This window comes from Aspergillus sydowii (assembly GCF_001890705.1).
Source record: "Aspergillus sydowii CBS 593.65 unplaced genomic scaffold ASPSYscaffold_3, whole genome shotgun sequence".
NCBI classification, from domain to species: domain Eukaryota; kingdom Fungi; phylum Ascomycota; class Eurotiomycetes; order Eurotiales; family Aspergillaceae; genus Aspergillus; species Aspergillus sydowii.
Genome location: NW_024467861.1, coordinates 64,967 through 78,142, shown reverse-complemented (window position 1 = coordinate 78,142; position 13,176 = coordinate 64,967). Strand labels below are relative to the sequence as shown.

The following is a 13,176-nucleotide window of genomic DNA, read 5'->3' as shown; positions in this document are numbered from 1 at the left end:
GGAGATCGATATACCACCCTAGCCTGTAATAGACATATACTGCTCTCCAAGAGGGCTTAAAAGAACTTTATTGTGGCGGATTCTCCGGGTCCGGTAGTTATAATAAAGTCCCGTCTCGAGTGTGCGTAGGGGTAGACGCCACATAAGCCTATGAGAATGCGCTGGTTGCGTTTAAGCTTTTTCTCTACGATGGAATTTGGGTTAGACCACTACCCCAGAGTTTTCCCCGCATATGTCTAGTCCTGGATACTGTATAAAGCACCTGGCTCTCATCCATAGTAATTGTGTATTTCAATAAACTACCATTCCACCATCTGTATTCACACAATATCACGTTGCCCTTTACAAGTCCTACTCACAATGTTCGATGAGCACATCCAGGGGAAATTCCTCCGCCGCCTGGCGAGATTCAGTTGCTCCATTGTAAGCTTGGTCAATATCAGAAGGAAACCAAGATGGAAGGCGACTAATACCGCCTTTGCAGGGATTCCTGATTGAAGGCTACCAGGCAGGAGTTCTGGGAGGGGTCCAAGGGACGGAGCCGTTCTTAGACGCAATTGGCGTAAGTCATTGTGGAGGACTAACTTGCCATAATAAATGCACCTCAACTGATATGCTATACCCAGCATCCCGGCGGCACAGAAACGATCCCTTTGATTGCATCCTCTAGCACGATTGCAGCGGCGTTCGTGTCATGTCTTGTTATGATGATTGGGATGCCGCTCGGCAGACGCAACTGCATTCTTATCGGAAATGGGTTGATCACAATCGGAGGAATTATACAGGCCGCCTCCTACTCCGTGCCCCAGATCATTGTGGCCCGTGTGCTATGTGTATGTCACTCCGGGCCTGTCATGGCCGCTCGTTTGGTTACATTGTTGTGAGATGATACTAACCTCAGCAATAGGGAGCTGGCATTGCGGTATGCTGACCTGTCAAATACATAGACCTTGGCTGATGGCTAACGATGGCAGTTCATTACATGCAATGTGCCCATGTACATGGTACGCCATTCACAATTCTTATCCGTTGATCATATACTAATGAGGCAGTCCGAAATGAGTATCGAAGCCCGCGAGCGTGGCCCAGAAGTTGCAATCAATTGCTCAGCCCTACTCCTAGGCGTAGCTCTGTCGTACTGGATCAGTTTCGGGTTCACTCGAATGACCAACCAGGTGTCTTGGGTGAGATCCACCTCATCTGCATTTCCGTCGCAAGCTAACCGTCGCTGCTCTCTAGAGAATGCCTATCGCAATTCAGTCCATTTTCTCCATTCTCTCTGGAGCCAGCATGTTCTTCCTCCCGGATACCCCAAGATGGTACTACATCCGTGATCGTATAGAGGAGGGGGATAAGACGTTAGCACGACTGTACGGTGCATACCGCAAGGGAATGACCAACTATAATGACGTCCCGGAGATTCGATCCATGAAATCAACCATCATAACCAGCTTCCGAGTGGAAGAAGAGTCAGAGAACAAGCTGACCTTACTCAGTATCGTCTGGGACAACACCCCTCTCCGCGTCGGCAAGCGGATCCGTATCTCATTTCTGATTCTGGGAATCCAACAGTCCATGGGAATCAATATTCTCGTTTATTACATGACATTAATTTTCTCAGAAGTTGGCCTTTCTGATTTCATGGCATCGCTCATTGCGGCAATCTCACTGACGGTCCAGTGGATGGGCTCGTGGTTTTGTATTGCTACCATAGAGCGTATCGGTCGCCGGAGGATCATGATATTCACTGCGTCGATTGAGACATGCTGCATGTTGATATTTGTTGTGTTAAACATGATCGAGAATAAGACGGACGCTACCCGGTGGGCAGCTGCCATGATCATGTTTCCTTACCTGTTCTTCTATGGCTGGGGATGGGTTGGTTGTCCCTGGCTTTATGGGCCTGAGGTATGCTCACTATGAACCAAGTACCACAGAGCGAAAGCTGACATTTCCATGGCAGATTGCACCCCTAAGATACCGCCATATTGGCTCCGCGGCTGGACTACTGGGGGTATGGGTATTTACCTTCATCACAGTCTTCGGCGGAGGAATAGCGCTGAAGACTGTTGGGGCCCGGATCTGGATTTGGCCGCTGATATTTAACATTATCGCCGTGGTTTTTGTTTACTTCATGTGTCCAGACGTCGGTGTCCCCATTTCCTTGACATTGACCACCCCACTAACGTGAAATATAGCCTACTGGCAAGACGCTGGAGGAGATCGACCAGCTGTTCGCTAAAGATGATGCCCTCCTGGAACGACTTCACCATTCAGCTACCGAGAAAGCAGACGTACAGGAAGTCGAGAACAGTACTTAACGCGCGAAGTATCATACATGACTGGGTCACCCAAGTGCCTAGTTTCGAGCACAGCTCTTACTGTGTCTGGTTTTAAATCCCATCGGATCTTCAATATATTACTGATATTATTGTATCATAAATGGCTTGTCTTCTGTCTCTGCGCCTGCCCATTTTCCAAACGGATGACACCCTGTGCGCAATCAGCAAGTTTCCTTTTCACCAGGATGAATATTTTGGATAGGCTTTTTTTACACTTACCTCCTGAATGCAAGTTCCGACAAGTTTGCCATCCTTAGTCCACATTCTCTGCTGCACTATGCCACGACCGTTGCCTGCCCAACTGCTCTGTATTTCGGACAGTACCCACTCGTCCGCTTGCAAATATTCCATATTATGAAAGTACATGGTGTGATCTAAGCTAACCATCATGGAGACCTTCCGTTCACCACTCCCGGGCTCAACCCCTGGGCATTCCAGATGTGGTCGTCGAATAGAAGTGTGTGTTTGTGTTTCAGTCGACGTTGAAGGCTTCTTCGGAGAAGGATAGAATTCCGATATTGGCGTGTTCACAAAATGCCAGATCCCATGGCTATGCGGGACGCCGACGAGAAAGTAGCTGTCCGACATGAATGCAAGTGCTGCCTGGTGAATCTGCGGACCGGCCGATGGCGATAGAGGACCAACAGCCTTGATCCACTGGTGAATCCTCTTATTCTCCGGGCCACCCTGGTCATTGGTGTTGAGGATACCCACACTGCTGTTGATGAAAGGGAGCTGCTGCAATTCCCCTCCGGCCTTGTATGTATCGTCTGGTTTTGGAACATTGGAAGGCATTGGAGGGCAATGCTGAATATCTTTTATAGTACCAGCGTCTGAACCCCTCGCCTTGGTAAAGCTAATAATGCAAATAAAAATAGGGCTCCCTCCTTGAATCGCACGAACGGACCGCGTACAAAAGCCCCTCCCGTCGCGAACCCTTTCTACATGATAGATAATGCTATCATCTGAGGTCCCCGCAAATACGAACGAGCCATGTAAGGAATGTGCGACAAACTCCTCTCGCACAGTCTGTTGGGCGGCTCGCAGGCTCTGCGCAATGGCGAACCCACCGAATATCCCACGCACTCCCGGCCGCCACGAGGACGAGGTGTTTATGAACGCGTCGGGTCCGTGGTCCGGGGTGCGAGCAACGTCGATCTGCTTTTCGATTGTGGACAGTAGTCCAGTTGGCGCCATTGTTGTGTCTGGTGAACCTCCTGGAGGGTTGCAATCAACTGCGCTGCTTTTTATTAGAATTACCTTAAAAATTGCCGTATCATTGCTAGAGACCGAGGGCCGCAAACTGCACCGAATGACTCGGGTGCATGGTAATAATTCCGCACTTCTGTGGGGTCTAAGCCCAGTCTGTGCCTGTGGGCCAGCGGTCCGGTCAATTGATATAGACTCCGGGGGGGATACCCCGGACACTCGCCACCCCGCTAAGAAACGGAATTTTAAACCCATTGCCTGTAGGCTACATTGCCGTTATTATCCCGTTCTGAATATGGATTAACCGAGTATGGCCCGCTCTGGGGTTTTGGGTGGTTGTACCGGTGAATTGGTAATTGCCCCTCTAGGAGCAATTTTTAATGTAATCCCAATAANCCCAGGGTACTTGAATAGCTCTTATAGTATTTCAACTAGCACAACCATACAGACCGTTTGCTGGCACTCTTGCGCAAGCTACTCACTATGGCTCCCATAATTTCAGATATGACGGTGCACTTCCGCAATGACCGGTCGGTAACGCAGATGATGCTAGAGAATACCGCGAATGTCGACCCAAACAAGATCATCAGCGAGGATATCTTGACTGGCAAATCAATCACGTATGATGGCCTACGCGAGGATTCATTCAAGGCTGCTTGGGCGCTGAGGCATCGTTTGGGAATGAAGACAGGAGATACCGTCACCATAATCGGGAGAAGTTGCGTACGTTCGCTCTCTAATGGTCCTGCGTAATTCGCTCACTGAATATATCCAGGTGGACTATATCCTCGCAACGCATGCTATTTGGGCAGCTGGTGGGATTGTCAGGTTCGTGATTCATTTCTTCCTTTATGCGCGGTTGGCACTAATTATATCTCCTTAGTACAATTAACCACTCCTCGTCTGCGAAGGAGATCGCCCATGCTGTCAAAGTCATCAGGCCCCAGTTTTTCATCGTCGATGGGATATACGAGAAGAAGCTGCGCGAAGCCCTGAGTTCAGAACCCTATGGCGATGTGACAATAATGACAATGGTGTCTAGATTAGATGGCCATCTTCTGGTAGGAATAGGACCACATCCTCCTCACATAAATAATAACGCGTTAACCGATATAGTTCCCCAATGACCTGACATCGAACTCGAAACGAGTGGAGCCTGAAGCATACGTGCTGGATGGACAAGATGCTCGGACCAGGTGCGCGGCGCTCGTGCTGTCCAGTGGCACAACGGGGTTACCCAAAGCTGTTATGCTGTCGCATTACAATTTAACTGGGATATGTGAGGCCCTGCGTGGCCACAACCCTGACAACTGGAGAGAGTCTATGAGAGAGGTGTTTTTTCCGGTACGTAAATCTATTTACTCGAACCCTAATGAGCGATGCAGTATACTGACTTCCAATAGCCATGTAGGTGACACTCACAACTAAACCGAAGATTTCGACATCTTTCTGACTGGTGACTCACAGTATCGCATATCTATGGGCTATACGTGTGTGCGTTGATGAGTCCGTGGCTGGGGTGTTATGTGTGCATGGTTCCTCAGTTCGAGCTCGAAACTTATTGCCGTGTCAGTCCCCTTGGATATTTTCAATATATCGGAATGCAACCTCTGACCTCTATTACCAGCTTATGCATGAAAAACGCGCAACGTTGGCGCGGCTCGTTCCTCCGGTCGCTGTCATGCTGGCGGAGAATTCGGTGGTTGGCAAGTATCAGTACCCTGATCTTGAGTATTTCTCCTGCTCGGCAGCACCCTTGAAGGTAGGCCTTTTTCGCATGGGATATGGATTGGTCAGGAGTTAACCACTCTATAGCCAGCCATTGCATCAAAGTTACGCCAGCGATTTCCTACGGTTAGCCTGTGTCAAAGTAGGTATTTAGCACTCAGATTACAGAGCTACTAAACTGACTGGGGATTACAGCGTACGGCTGCACAGAGCTATCCTCTTGTATTGCACAAAGTGGCGTCAGAGATAAGGACGCTCCTCTTGTCGCCGCAGGCACTTTACTCGCCAACGTCAAGATCCAGTTCCTCGACGAACAGGGCAAAGAAGTGCCCCGTGGTCAACCCGGTGAGATTGTCGTTTCGACGCCAACCATTATGCTGTTAGTATCCCCCCTAAGGATGTTTCTTCCATGTCCTTTCTAACTTCCCTTCCAACATAGTGGGTACAAAGACAACGAGGAAGGGACACGCGAAAGCATGCACGGGCCTGACTGGTACAAAACCGGTGACATTGGGTACCTGGACGACAAGGGGTACTTGATAATTGTGGATCGGTTGAAGGATGTGATCAAATACAAAGGGTATGTCTGCCCAGCTTCAGCCAGCACCCTGTGCTAATAACCATGTCTCCAGATTCCAGATCAGCCCAACTGAGCTTGAGGAGATAATCGGACGACATCCGATGGTGAAGGACTCGGGGGTAACCTCTATCTGGGACGATGCGGAGGGCACCGAGATCCCTCTGGCGTTTGTTGTGCCGAGCAGCCCTATTACATCGATTTACCGGGACAGCCTGGCAAAGGGAATTCAGGATCTGGTCGCAGGTGAAGTGGCAGGCTACAAGAAACTAAGAGGAGGAGTGCGTTTTATCGATCAATTGCCCAGAAATCCCACTGGCAAGATGCTGCGACGACAGCTGCGGGATAGGGCCGCATCGAAGGCACACCTGTAGCCCTCAGAGACGTAAACTATACATAGTCCTCTTAGAAATCGAATTAGAAATTTCAATTTAGTTAGGCGTATGGTTCGTGATTAACCGAGGATCTATAACTGGTTATTAATTAACCCGGGCTATTTTTTAAAATTCCGAGATATATTCGATCAACGTTTAGGCCTAGTCCTATATAACCAGAACATAGCCCGAAACAACACTCATCCTCATTTTGAGTACATCTAACAGAATACTAAAATGCCTGCTCTTGATGGTATCCGCGTTCTCGAACTCGCCGGCCTTGCGCCTGGCCCTTTCGCTGGCATGATGCTAGCAGACAACGGAGCCAGCGTTATCCGCGTTGACCGCGTCAACCCACCACACCAACCCAGTCCCGACGTGCTCATCCGTAACAAGTCCTCGATCCAAATCGACCTAAAGTCTACGGCTGGAAAGGACCTGTTCTTACGGCTAGTCGAACAAGCCGACGTCCTCATCGACCCTTTCCGACCAGGAGTGCTGGAGAAGCTCGGCCTCGACCCAACAAACGTGCTACTGAAACTCAACCCCCGCCTTGTCGTTGCCCAACTCACCGGATTTCGACGCGATGGGAAGTATGCTAAGATGGCGGGCCATGATATCAATTACCTCGCTGTATCGGGGGTTCTGTCCATGCTGGGCCCGTCGCCGCGTCTCCCGCCAGACGGCCGGCCGCTGCCTCCAACGCCTCCGGGAAATATTCTCGGTGATTTCGCGGCTGGAGGTCACATGTGCGTTACGGGAATCATGATGGCATTGTTTTCTCGATCTCGCACGGGGAAGGGCCAGGTTGTCCACGCTAATATGGTTGACGGAGCGAACTACCTTGCTACCATGCCGAGGATTTCGACCAAGATTCCTGAACAATGGGACCGCCCGCGTGGGGAGAATCTGTCTGATGGAGGGTGTCCTTATTATAATGTGTACGAGTGCAAGGATGACGGGAAGTATATGGCTGTTGCTGGGTTGGAGCCGCAGTTCTTCGCCGAGTTGATTAAGGGGTTAGGATTAAGTGACCAACCCTGGGTGCCGAAGAGGGATGATCGTGCTGTTTGGCCTGCTATTGCAGATGCATTCCGCAGAAAGTTCCGCGAGAAAACACGCAAGGAATGGGAGGGAGTCTTTGACGGGAGTGATGCTTGTGCCACGCCTGTGTTTACCCATGCAGAGCTGGAGGCCGCTGGGTACGAGCAACGCCCTGGAGTGACGCTGACAGGGACACCAACACTGGATATGGGACCAAGGTCAGGATGGGATGTGGAGGTATTGGGTCTTGGGGAAGGGGGAGAGCAGGCGTTGTCGCAGTGGATGGGATGGAAGAAGGGGAGAGATTATGCACTGGTCAACGGGGGTTTGCAGGTTAAGGATGCGTCTAGATTGTAAATAGCATAGGTGTACCAGATTGACGTTATCCAAATACCTCCCATTCAACCTTGAATATCAACAGGAAAGCCATCGCCTGCAATTAGAGCCGTAATCACAGCCTCGCACACCCTCACAGCTGCTAGACCATCCTCACCAGCACATCTCGGCCGTTCACCATTCTTGACCACTCTAGCTAGATGTTCTGCCTGTAGCTGAAATGGGATTCCATCACCGGCGGTCAATATCTCTCGCCGAATTGGTACATTCCATCCCACTTCCAGTCCCAACCTCCGCGCATCCGCAGGGTCATAAGTCCAAAGTACGCCGTCTGGCTCGGTCAGTGTCCCTCGCGTTCCGAAAATGCGATAGGAATCAACAGCCACAGGAGCCGGGGGATACAACGGGTTATCGCCGGTGGCAGCCTCCCACCCAAACGGACTGGCCACATTATCGCTGACGACGAATGTCCCAACTACTCCATTCGCGAACTGGAGCATTATCGCTGCGCCCTCCTCGACAAGATCTTCCGGCGGTACAGTCCGGTTCTCTCGACGTCGGACTGTTGAGGTAGCCCACACTCGGTTAACCCTCGATCCTGTTATATAGTGAAGCACGTCGATATCGTGCACGAAGTTCGTCCATACCGGCCCTCCCCCGGCAGATCGTGAAGAACGCCAGTCAGCAAAGGAATAGTAGCCGTCTGTTTTCTTTGCCGTCCACATTCCTGTGATTGTGGTGATTTGACCGAGTTTTCCATTGTTGATGGCGTCGCGCGCTGCTGCCAGGGAAGGATGGAAGCGGCGGTGGTGCCCAACGAGAACCTGGCAGGACTTTGCTCTTGCTAGCTCGAGGAGGTGGCTGCCTGATTTTGAGTCTGTGCAGAAGGGCTTTTCGATCAGTACGGCCTTGGGGCTTCCGTTCGTAATCACATCTGTGGCCACTTGTATGTGTAGGCTTGAGGGCACGCAGATGATGTATGCGTCAGGATTTTGTATCTCTGACGAGAGAATAGATTGTAAGGAGTCAAAGTAGGGAACTGAGAGCTGCGCTGCCAGCTTCTGGCCCGGGGGAAAGGGGTCAATGAGAGCTGTTAGCAGGCAGGTGGACGAGGAGAGTAGATACTCCGCATGCAGCGGGGCAATAGTCCCCCCTCCTACAAGGGCAACGTGGATCTTGGTGTTGTCGGTCAACGGCGCCATGATTATTTGCGCAATAGCATAAGTGTCTTTGGGTTTGCAATTTAGCACACGGTAGATGCTTTATCTTTTGATTAATTTAACCGGATGCGGGGGAAGCAGACTCGGGACTTGATATAACTGCCGGTGCTATATAAACGCCCCGGATCTGCTTTGATTTGACGATTATTCGTGCCTCTGTTGGCCTCTTGAGCTTTACTGTACGTCTCAGCATTACCATGGATATCCTACGGCAGTCGTACGCATACGGCAAATCACCACTGACCTCTACATCACGGTCGAAGCCATACCGCGCCTTTCTCTTCGGTGCGAATATCACTCAATCACTTTCGCCGCTCCTCCACGGCATTCTGTTCAAGTCATCCAACGCAGTATGGTCTTATGACAAGGTGCAGACGACTGACCGGTCAGCATTCGAAGCTCGGTTGGCCGCAAACGACACCATCGGCTCCTCCATCACGATGCCCAACAAGGTCACATTTGGCAGTGCCCTCGATCACCTCACTGAAGAAGCCAGAATCATCGGCGCAGTGAATACGTCATTTGTCCGGGCCGCACCAGACGGCCGTCGAGTCCATATCGGCACGAATACAGACTGCGTTGGCATTCGCGAGGCGATTCTACAGCGATATCCGGCGGCGCCTTCGACATCCAAAGGGAAGCCAGCTATGGTGGTAGGAGGGGGAGGGGCGGCGCGCAGCGCCATATACGCGCTGTGGAAATGGTTTACGCCATCCGAGATCTATATTTCCAACAGACTAGATTCTGAGGTGGAAGATATTGTGCAGTATTTCCGGAAGGCAATCCCGGGAATCCAGCTAAGGCATCTCGAGTCGGTTGAGAGCGCGGAACAGGTGCCAGCACCATATATAATTATTGGGACCGTGCCGGATTATCCTCCGACGCAGCCGGGTGAAATCCTCTGTGCGGCAATCTGCGAGGCAGTCTTACGGAAGCCGGAGAAGGGGTTGCTTATGGATATGTGCTACATGCCCTCTCCACAGACAAAGCTGTTGAACACAGCAGAGGATAAAGGGTGGAATACAGTGAGGGGGACAGATGTGCTGGTGCGGGTATGTGTGGCTCAACAGACTCTGTGGGTCGAAGAAGTGCCGAATGAAGCGGGCGTCAAGCAAGCGTTGGCAGTGATGAGTGAAAGGACCAAAGCGCCGGTGGCCAAACTGTAGTCTAAGTTACAGCACAAGCCAAGAGATTATTTTCCGTTCCCATGCTTGTATAACCGAGGGTAGAGTGCTCTTTCAGCCCCGCAAACCGGACTGTAAATCAACGCACCGGTCGGGGGAGAGCTATATTGATTGCTTTAAAGACTTATCTTATTACATGAGGTATTGAACAGTATACTCCTGTTTCAATTATTGCGGCATCTTGTTTGTAACAATGGCGGCACACATCGCTCCCCTGTCCCAGGTCAGTACATCCTGCCGCAAAAGCCGTTGATCGTGCTAATGAGCAAACTACAGCCCATCACGCTGAAGCTCTCCGGAAAGGTGATCAAAAATCGCATGTATAGAACTCCTCTCAGTGAATACGCGTCCACCTACGACGAAAACAACGTCGAGAACAGCGGAAAGCCACTGCCGCGATATGCAGACCTATACCAGGGTATGTTCCCCATACATACGGACACCCAAAAACTGAATACCTAATTCCCATCTGCATGATAGAGATCGCCGACGGTGGTGCCGGTCTCATCTGCACCGGAAACATCCCTATCCACCGAGATAACCTCGAGAACTACAACAATGCGGTCCTCGACATCAACAACCCCTGGGACCCCGTGGAAGCGTTCGCACCCGCTGTCAAAGCGGCCAAGTCGCGCGGTGCCATTTTCCTACCGCAGCTACAGTTCCCTGGACGCCAGGTCCCTGAGTTTCTGAACGCGAACCCGAAGTCGTCTTCCGATCAGCATCTGCAGCCGTGTCTCAACAAAACGTACGGCAAGCCATCGCCGCTGTCCAAGGCCGAGATTCAGGATTTGGTGCGCCGATATGTGTGGGCGTCGGAGGTTCTTGACAAGGCTGGAGCGGATGGAATTATAGTAGGATCCCGCCTACCCTATGCGAGGTGTCTGTGAAGTTAACGAAGCATCCGTAGTTGCACGCCAGTCACGGATATATCATGCAGCAGTTCCTATCGCCATTGATCAACAAGCGCACTGATGAGGTATGTCGAAACCACCCTGGATCCCTATCGCCATGAATATCCTACCAACGTACGTATGTCTTTAGTACGGGGGAAGCCTCGAAAACCGCGCCCGTTTTATTCTTGAAGTCGTCAACGCCATCAAGGCGAGACTGCCCTCGAACAGATTCGTCATTGCTGCGAAGCTGAATTGCCATGACTGTACGGTTCCTTGTCTAAAAAATCTAGCTTCGTAATCAACTGACCTGATTCATAGTTATTGAAGGAGGAACAAGCTTTGCAGAGATGTGCGTCGTCATAAAGTGGCTCGAAGATGCTGGGGTTGACTTCTTCGATATCTCCGGGGGTACCTATGCTTCTCCTGCATGGCGAGGAAATATCATGACAGAGCTGGCCGAGCGCCCATCCCAAAAAGAACGTGGAAGGTAAGCACAATACCGCATGAAGCCAGAGGCATATATATATCAATACTGATCTCCTCGTTACTAGCTATTTTATTGAATGGGCGCAAGAGCTCAAGAAGGTTCTGGTAAGTCCTCCGCACTTTCATCGTCGGCTCTCACTGATATATGGTATAGACTCGCGCGGTCATCGGAACTACGGGTGGGTGGCGTGATAGCCATCGTATGTCAGAGGCTGTGGAACACGGGGATATCGATATGATAGGGCTTGGTAGGCCCTTGCGAGAGGATCCGAACTTCGTCAATCAGGTCTTACGAGGCGAGATAAGACGCAGCAACCTGTAGCATAGAGGCTATATATAGTGCATCGTCCTAAGAGTCCCTCGAGAAGACTTTTGGATATATCACAGTGATAGGGGACAAATGATACAATATATTGACGCCAAATCAGCGAGTTTCCTTTTTGCGTATTCAAGGCTCGATGTGCTCGAAGGGCGCAGCATTCAGGGCCATCTGGGTAAAACAGTAGTAACCATAACCTATGTTTAAGACGCATAACCTCCAGAGAGTTTCAGAAGGAGCAACCTCAATACCTATGGACATCTTGAAAAGTGAATTTGGTGCTACCAGGTACCGCTATCTATACTCCGCGCCCACCGTCTACCTCCAGAGTTGTTCCAGTCACAAAAGAACTCTGATCGGATGCCAGATACCATACAGCATTTGCTATGTCCGCTGGTTGAGCGACTCTCTTCATTGGTAGCATATCCTCGATCTTCTGTAGTCGCTGCCTTGAGTCCTCTCCGTCTCCAATGCTTGCTTGTAGCCTGCAGTCGTAAGCCTCTTGTATACAACAGGAACTTTCCGTGTACATACATGGATGTATTCCCCACTGCCGGCGCGACGGAATTGAATCGGATGGTTGGTGCATATTCTAACGCCATAGTCTTGGTCGCAACCTACCATGTATCACCCTGTTAGTATATTCACGGCCCAAGGACAAGAAATACTTACGTTCACGGCTGCCTTGGAGGCATTGTAGAAGGCAAATCCTGGCCGGGGACGAGTACACCCAGTGCTGACAAGTTAGAGGCACTGTTTAGTGTATCTGGGTGATCGTCGTACCTTGTAATGTTCACAAAGACACCGCTTCCCTGTTCCATCATAAAGGGTACGATAGCTTGGGCGCTGCAGAATATGGGCTTTCATGCCATTAGCCGGTTTTCGCTGGAAATCGACGTCGACAGGGCTATTTCAGGCCAGACTCACTCTGACATTCACGTTGAATGTCCTTTCGTACTCGAGCATGTCTTTGGTGTGCACAGGCTGGCAGCAGTCAGTCACATCAGTCTTCTTCGCTATATTAGACAATACCTACACTCTGACTTCCTGTAATACCTGCATTGTTCACGACGACATCCAGACGGCCAAACTTCTCCCTGGCCACTGCCAGCGCCTGTTCCCAAGTGTCTTGTCGAGTCACGTCCCCAAGTAGAAAGTGCACATTCGGGTCATTGGCAGCTTTTTCTTGCCCTTTCTGCTTATTCAAGTCAAGGATTATTACACGACAGCCCTCGTTGCTGAATCGGTCTGCGATGGCAGCGCCGAAGCCGTCCGCGCCGCCGGTGATGATGGCCACTCTTTGTTGCATAATGGGAAATTATTATAGACTATAACCAGTGAGTAGAATATTCACGTACTTGGTTGCGGCTATGCGGGGAATATGTCGTTAATAACGTGGTTAACCTAGCGTTTCCATCCGGCCCTTTAATCTAGACACCGGGCCATTGACACTGGCATCTA

The 13,176-nt window shown here is 50.7% G+C and overlaps 8 protein-coding genes across 8 annotated transcripts; 5 read left to right on the top strand and 3 right to left on the bottom strand.

Moving 5' to 3' along the window:
- Window positions 1-360: 360 nt before the first annotated feature.
- On the top strand, window positions 361-2,493 carry ASPSYDRAFT_1171262 (uncharacterized protein; the record flags this gene model as incomplete). Its single annotated transcript, XM_040840255.1, has 8 exons — window positions 361-423; window positions 485-562; window positions 627-833; window positions 975-1,004; window positions 1,053-1,184; window positions 1,240-1,908; window positions 1,964-2,146; window positions 2,199-2,493. The coding sequence occupies 8 exons, from the start codon at window positions 361-363 to the stop codon at window positions 2,319-2,321; spliced, it is 1,485 nt and encodes a 494-aa protein (XP_040704122.1). The 3' UTR covers window positions 2,322-2,493.
- On the bottom strand, window positions 2,256-3,572 carry ASPSYDRAFT_42038 (acyl-CoA thioesterase). Its single transcript, XM_040846391.1, has 2 exons — window positions 2,562-3,572; window positions 2,256-2,493 (listed from the first exon to the last, which is right to left on the bottom strand). The coding sequence occupies exons 1-2, from the start codon at window positions 3,537-3,539 to the stop codon at window positions 2,437-2,439; spliced, it is 1,035 nt and encodes a 344-aa protein (XP_040704121.1). The 5' UTR covers window positions 3,540-3,572; the 3' UTR covers window positions 2,256-2,436.
- A 462-nt stretch (window positions 3,573-4,034) lies between these two features.
- ASPSYDRAFT_86906 (uncharacterized protein) lies at window positions 4,035-6,230 on the top strand (the record flags this gene model as incomplete). Its single annotated transcript, XM_040851748.1, has 11 exons — window positions 4,035-4,274; window positions 4,327-4,379; window positions 4,435-4,612; window positions 4,668-4,895; window positions 4,955-4,962; window positions 5,019-5,094; window positions 5,179-5,313; window positions 5,367-5,421; window positions 5,475-5,658; window positions 5,719-5,859; window positions 5,912-6,230. 11 exons carry the CDS (start codon window positions 4,035-4,037, stop codon window positions 6,228-6,230), a joined length of 1,617 nt encoding a protein of 538 aa, XP_040704120.1.
- Window positions 6,231-6,467: 237 nt separating this feature from the next.
- Window positions 6,468-7,631, top strand: ASPSYDRAFT_86905 (CaiB/BaiF CoA transferase family protein; the record flags this gene model as incomplete). The annotated part of the gene is made up of 1 exon (XM_040851747.1): window positions 6,468-7,631. The coding sequence occupies one exon, from the start codon at window positions 6,468-6,470 to the stop codon at window positions 7,629-7,631; it is 1,164 nt and encodes a 387-aa protein (XP_040704119.1).
- Window positions 7,632-7,675: 44 nt separating this feature from the next.
- On the bottom strand, window positions 7,676-8,812 carry ASPSYDRAFT_146178 (Gfo/Idh/MocA family protein; the record flags this gene model as incomplete). Its single annotated transcript, XM_040841599.1, has 1 exon — window positions 7,676-8,812. The coding sequence occupies one exon, from the start codon at window positions 8,810-8,812 to the stop codon at window positions 7,676-7,678; it is 1,137 nt and encodes a 378-aa protein (XP_040704118.1).
- Window positions 8,813-8,877: 65 nt separating this feature from the next.
- ASPSYDRAFT_42036 (shikimate dehydrogenase family protein) lies at window positions 8,878-10,162 on the top strand. The gene has a single exon (XM_040846390.1). The coding sequence runs from the start codon at window positions 9,028-9,030 to the stop codon at window positions 9,994-9,996; it is 969 nt and encodes a 322-aa protein (XP_040704117.1). The 5' UTR covers window positions 8,878-9,027; the 3' UTR covers window positions 9,997-10,162.
- A 113-nt stretch (window positions 10,163-10,275) lies between these two features.
- ASPSYDRAFT_55922 (uncharacterized protein) lies at window positions 10,276-11,718 on the top strand (the record flags this gene model as incomplete). The annotated part of the gene is made up of 7 exons (XM_040849114.1): window positions 10,276-10,432; window positions 10,495-10,868; window positions 10,925-10,993; window positions 11,059-11,173; window positions 11,229-11,397; window positions 11,462-11,501; window positions 11,551-11,718. 7 exons carry the CDS (start codon window positions 10,276-10,278, stop codon window positions 11,716-11,718), a joined length of 1,092 nt encoding a protein of 363 aa, XP_040704116.1.
- Window positions 11,719-11,958: 240 nt separating this feature from the next.
- ASPSYDRAFT_130004 (uncharacterized protein) lies at window positions 11,959-13,070 on the bottom strand. Its single transcript, XM_040840549.1, has 6 exons — window positions 12,752-13,070; window positions 12,643-12,699; window positions 12,499-12,575; window positions 12,388-12,451; window positions 12,250-12,332; window positions 11,959-12,200 (listed from the first exon to the last, which is right to left on the bottom strand). The coding sequence occupies exons 1-6, from the start codon at window positions 13,022-13,024 to the stop codon at window positions 12,014-12,016; spliced, it is 741 nt and encodes a 246-aa protein (XP_040704115.1). The 5' UTR covers window positions 13,025-13,070; the 3' UTR covers window positions 11,959-12,013.
- Window positions 13,071-13,176: the final 106 nt, after the last annotated feature.

Excerpts from the sequence above, each read along its gene's own strand:
- ASPSYDRAFT_42036 (XM_040846390.1), top strand. The coding sequence starts at position 9,028 with ATGGATATCCTACGGCAGTCGTACGCATACGGCAAATCACCACTGACC.
- ASPSYDRAFT_42038 (XM_040846391.1), bottom strand. The coding sequence starts at position 3,539 with ATGGCGCCAACTGGACTACTGTCCACAATCGAAAAGCAGATCGACGTT. Across the intron at positions 2,494-2,561 it reads TCGGAACTTGCATTCAGGAG|GGTGTCATCCGTTTGGAAAA; the intron begins GTAAGTGTAAAA and ends GATTGCGCACAG.
- ASPSYDRAFT_130004 (XM_040840549.1), bottom strand. The coding sequence starts at position 13,024 with ATGCAACAAAGAGTGGCCATCATCACCGGCGGCGCGGACGGCTTCGGC. Across the intron at positions 12,700-12,751 it reads GTATTACAGGAAGTCAGAGT|CCTGTGCACACCAAAGACAT; the intron begins GTAGGTATTGTC and ends GACTGCTGCCAG. Across the intron at positions 12,333-12,387 it reads CCTCCAAGGCAGCCGTGAAC|GTTGCGACCAAGACTATGGC; the intron begins GTAAGTATTTCT and ends GATACATGGTAG.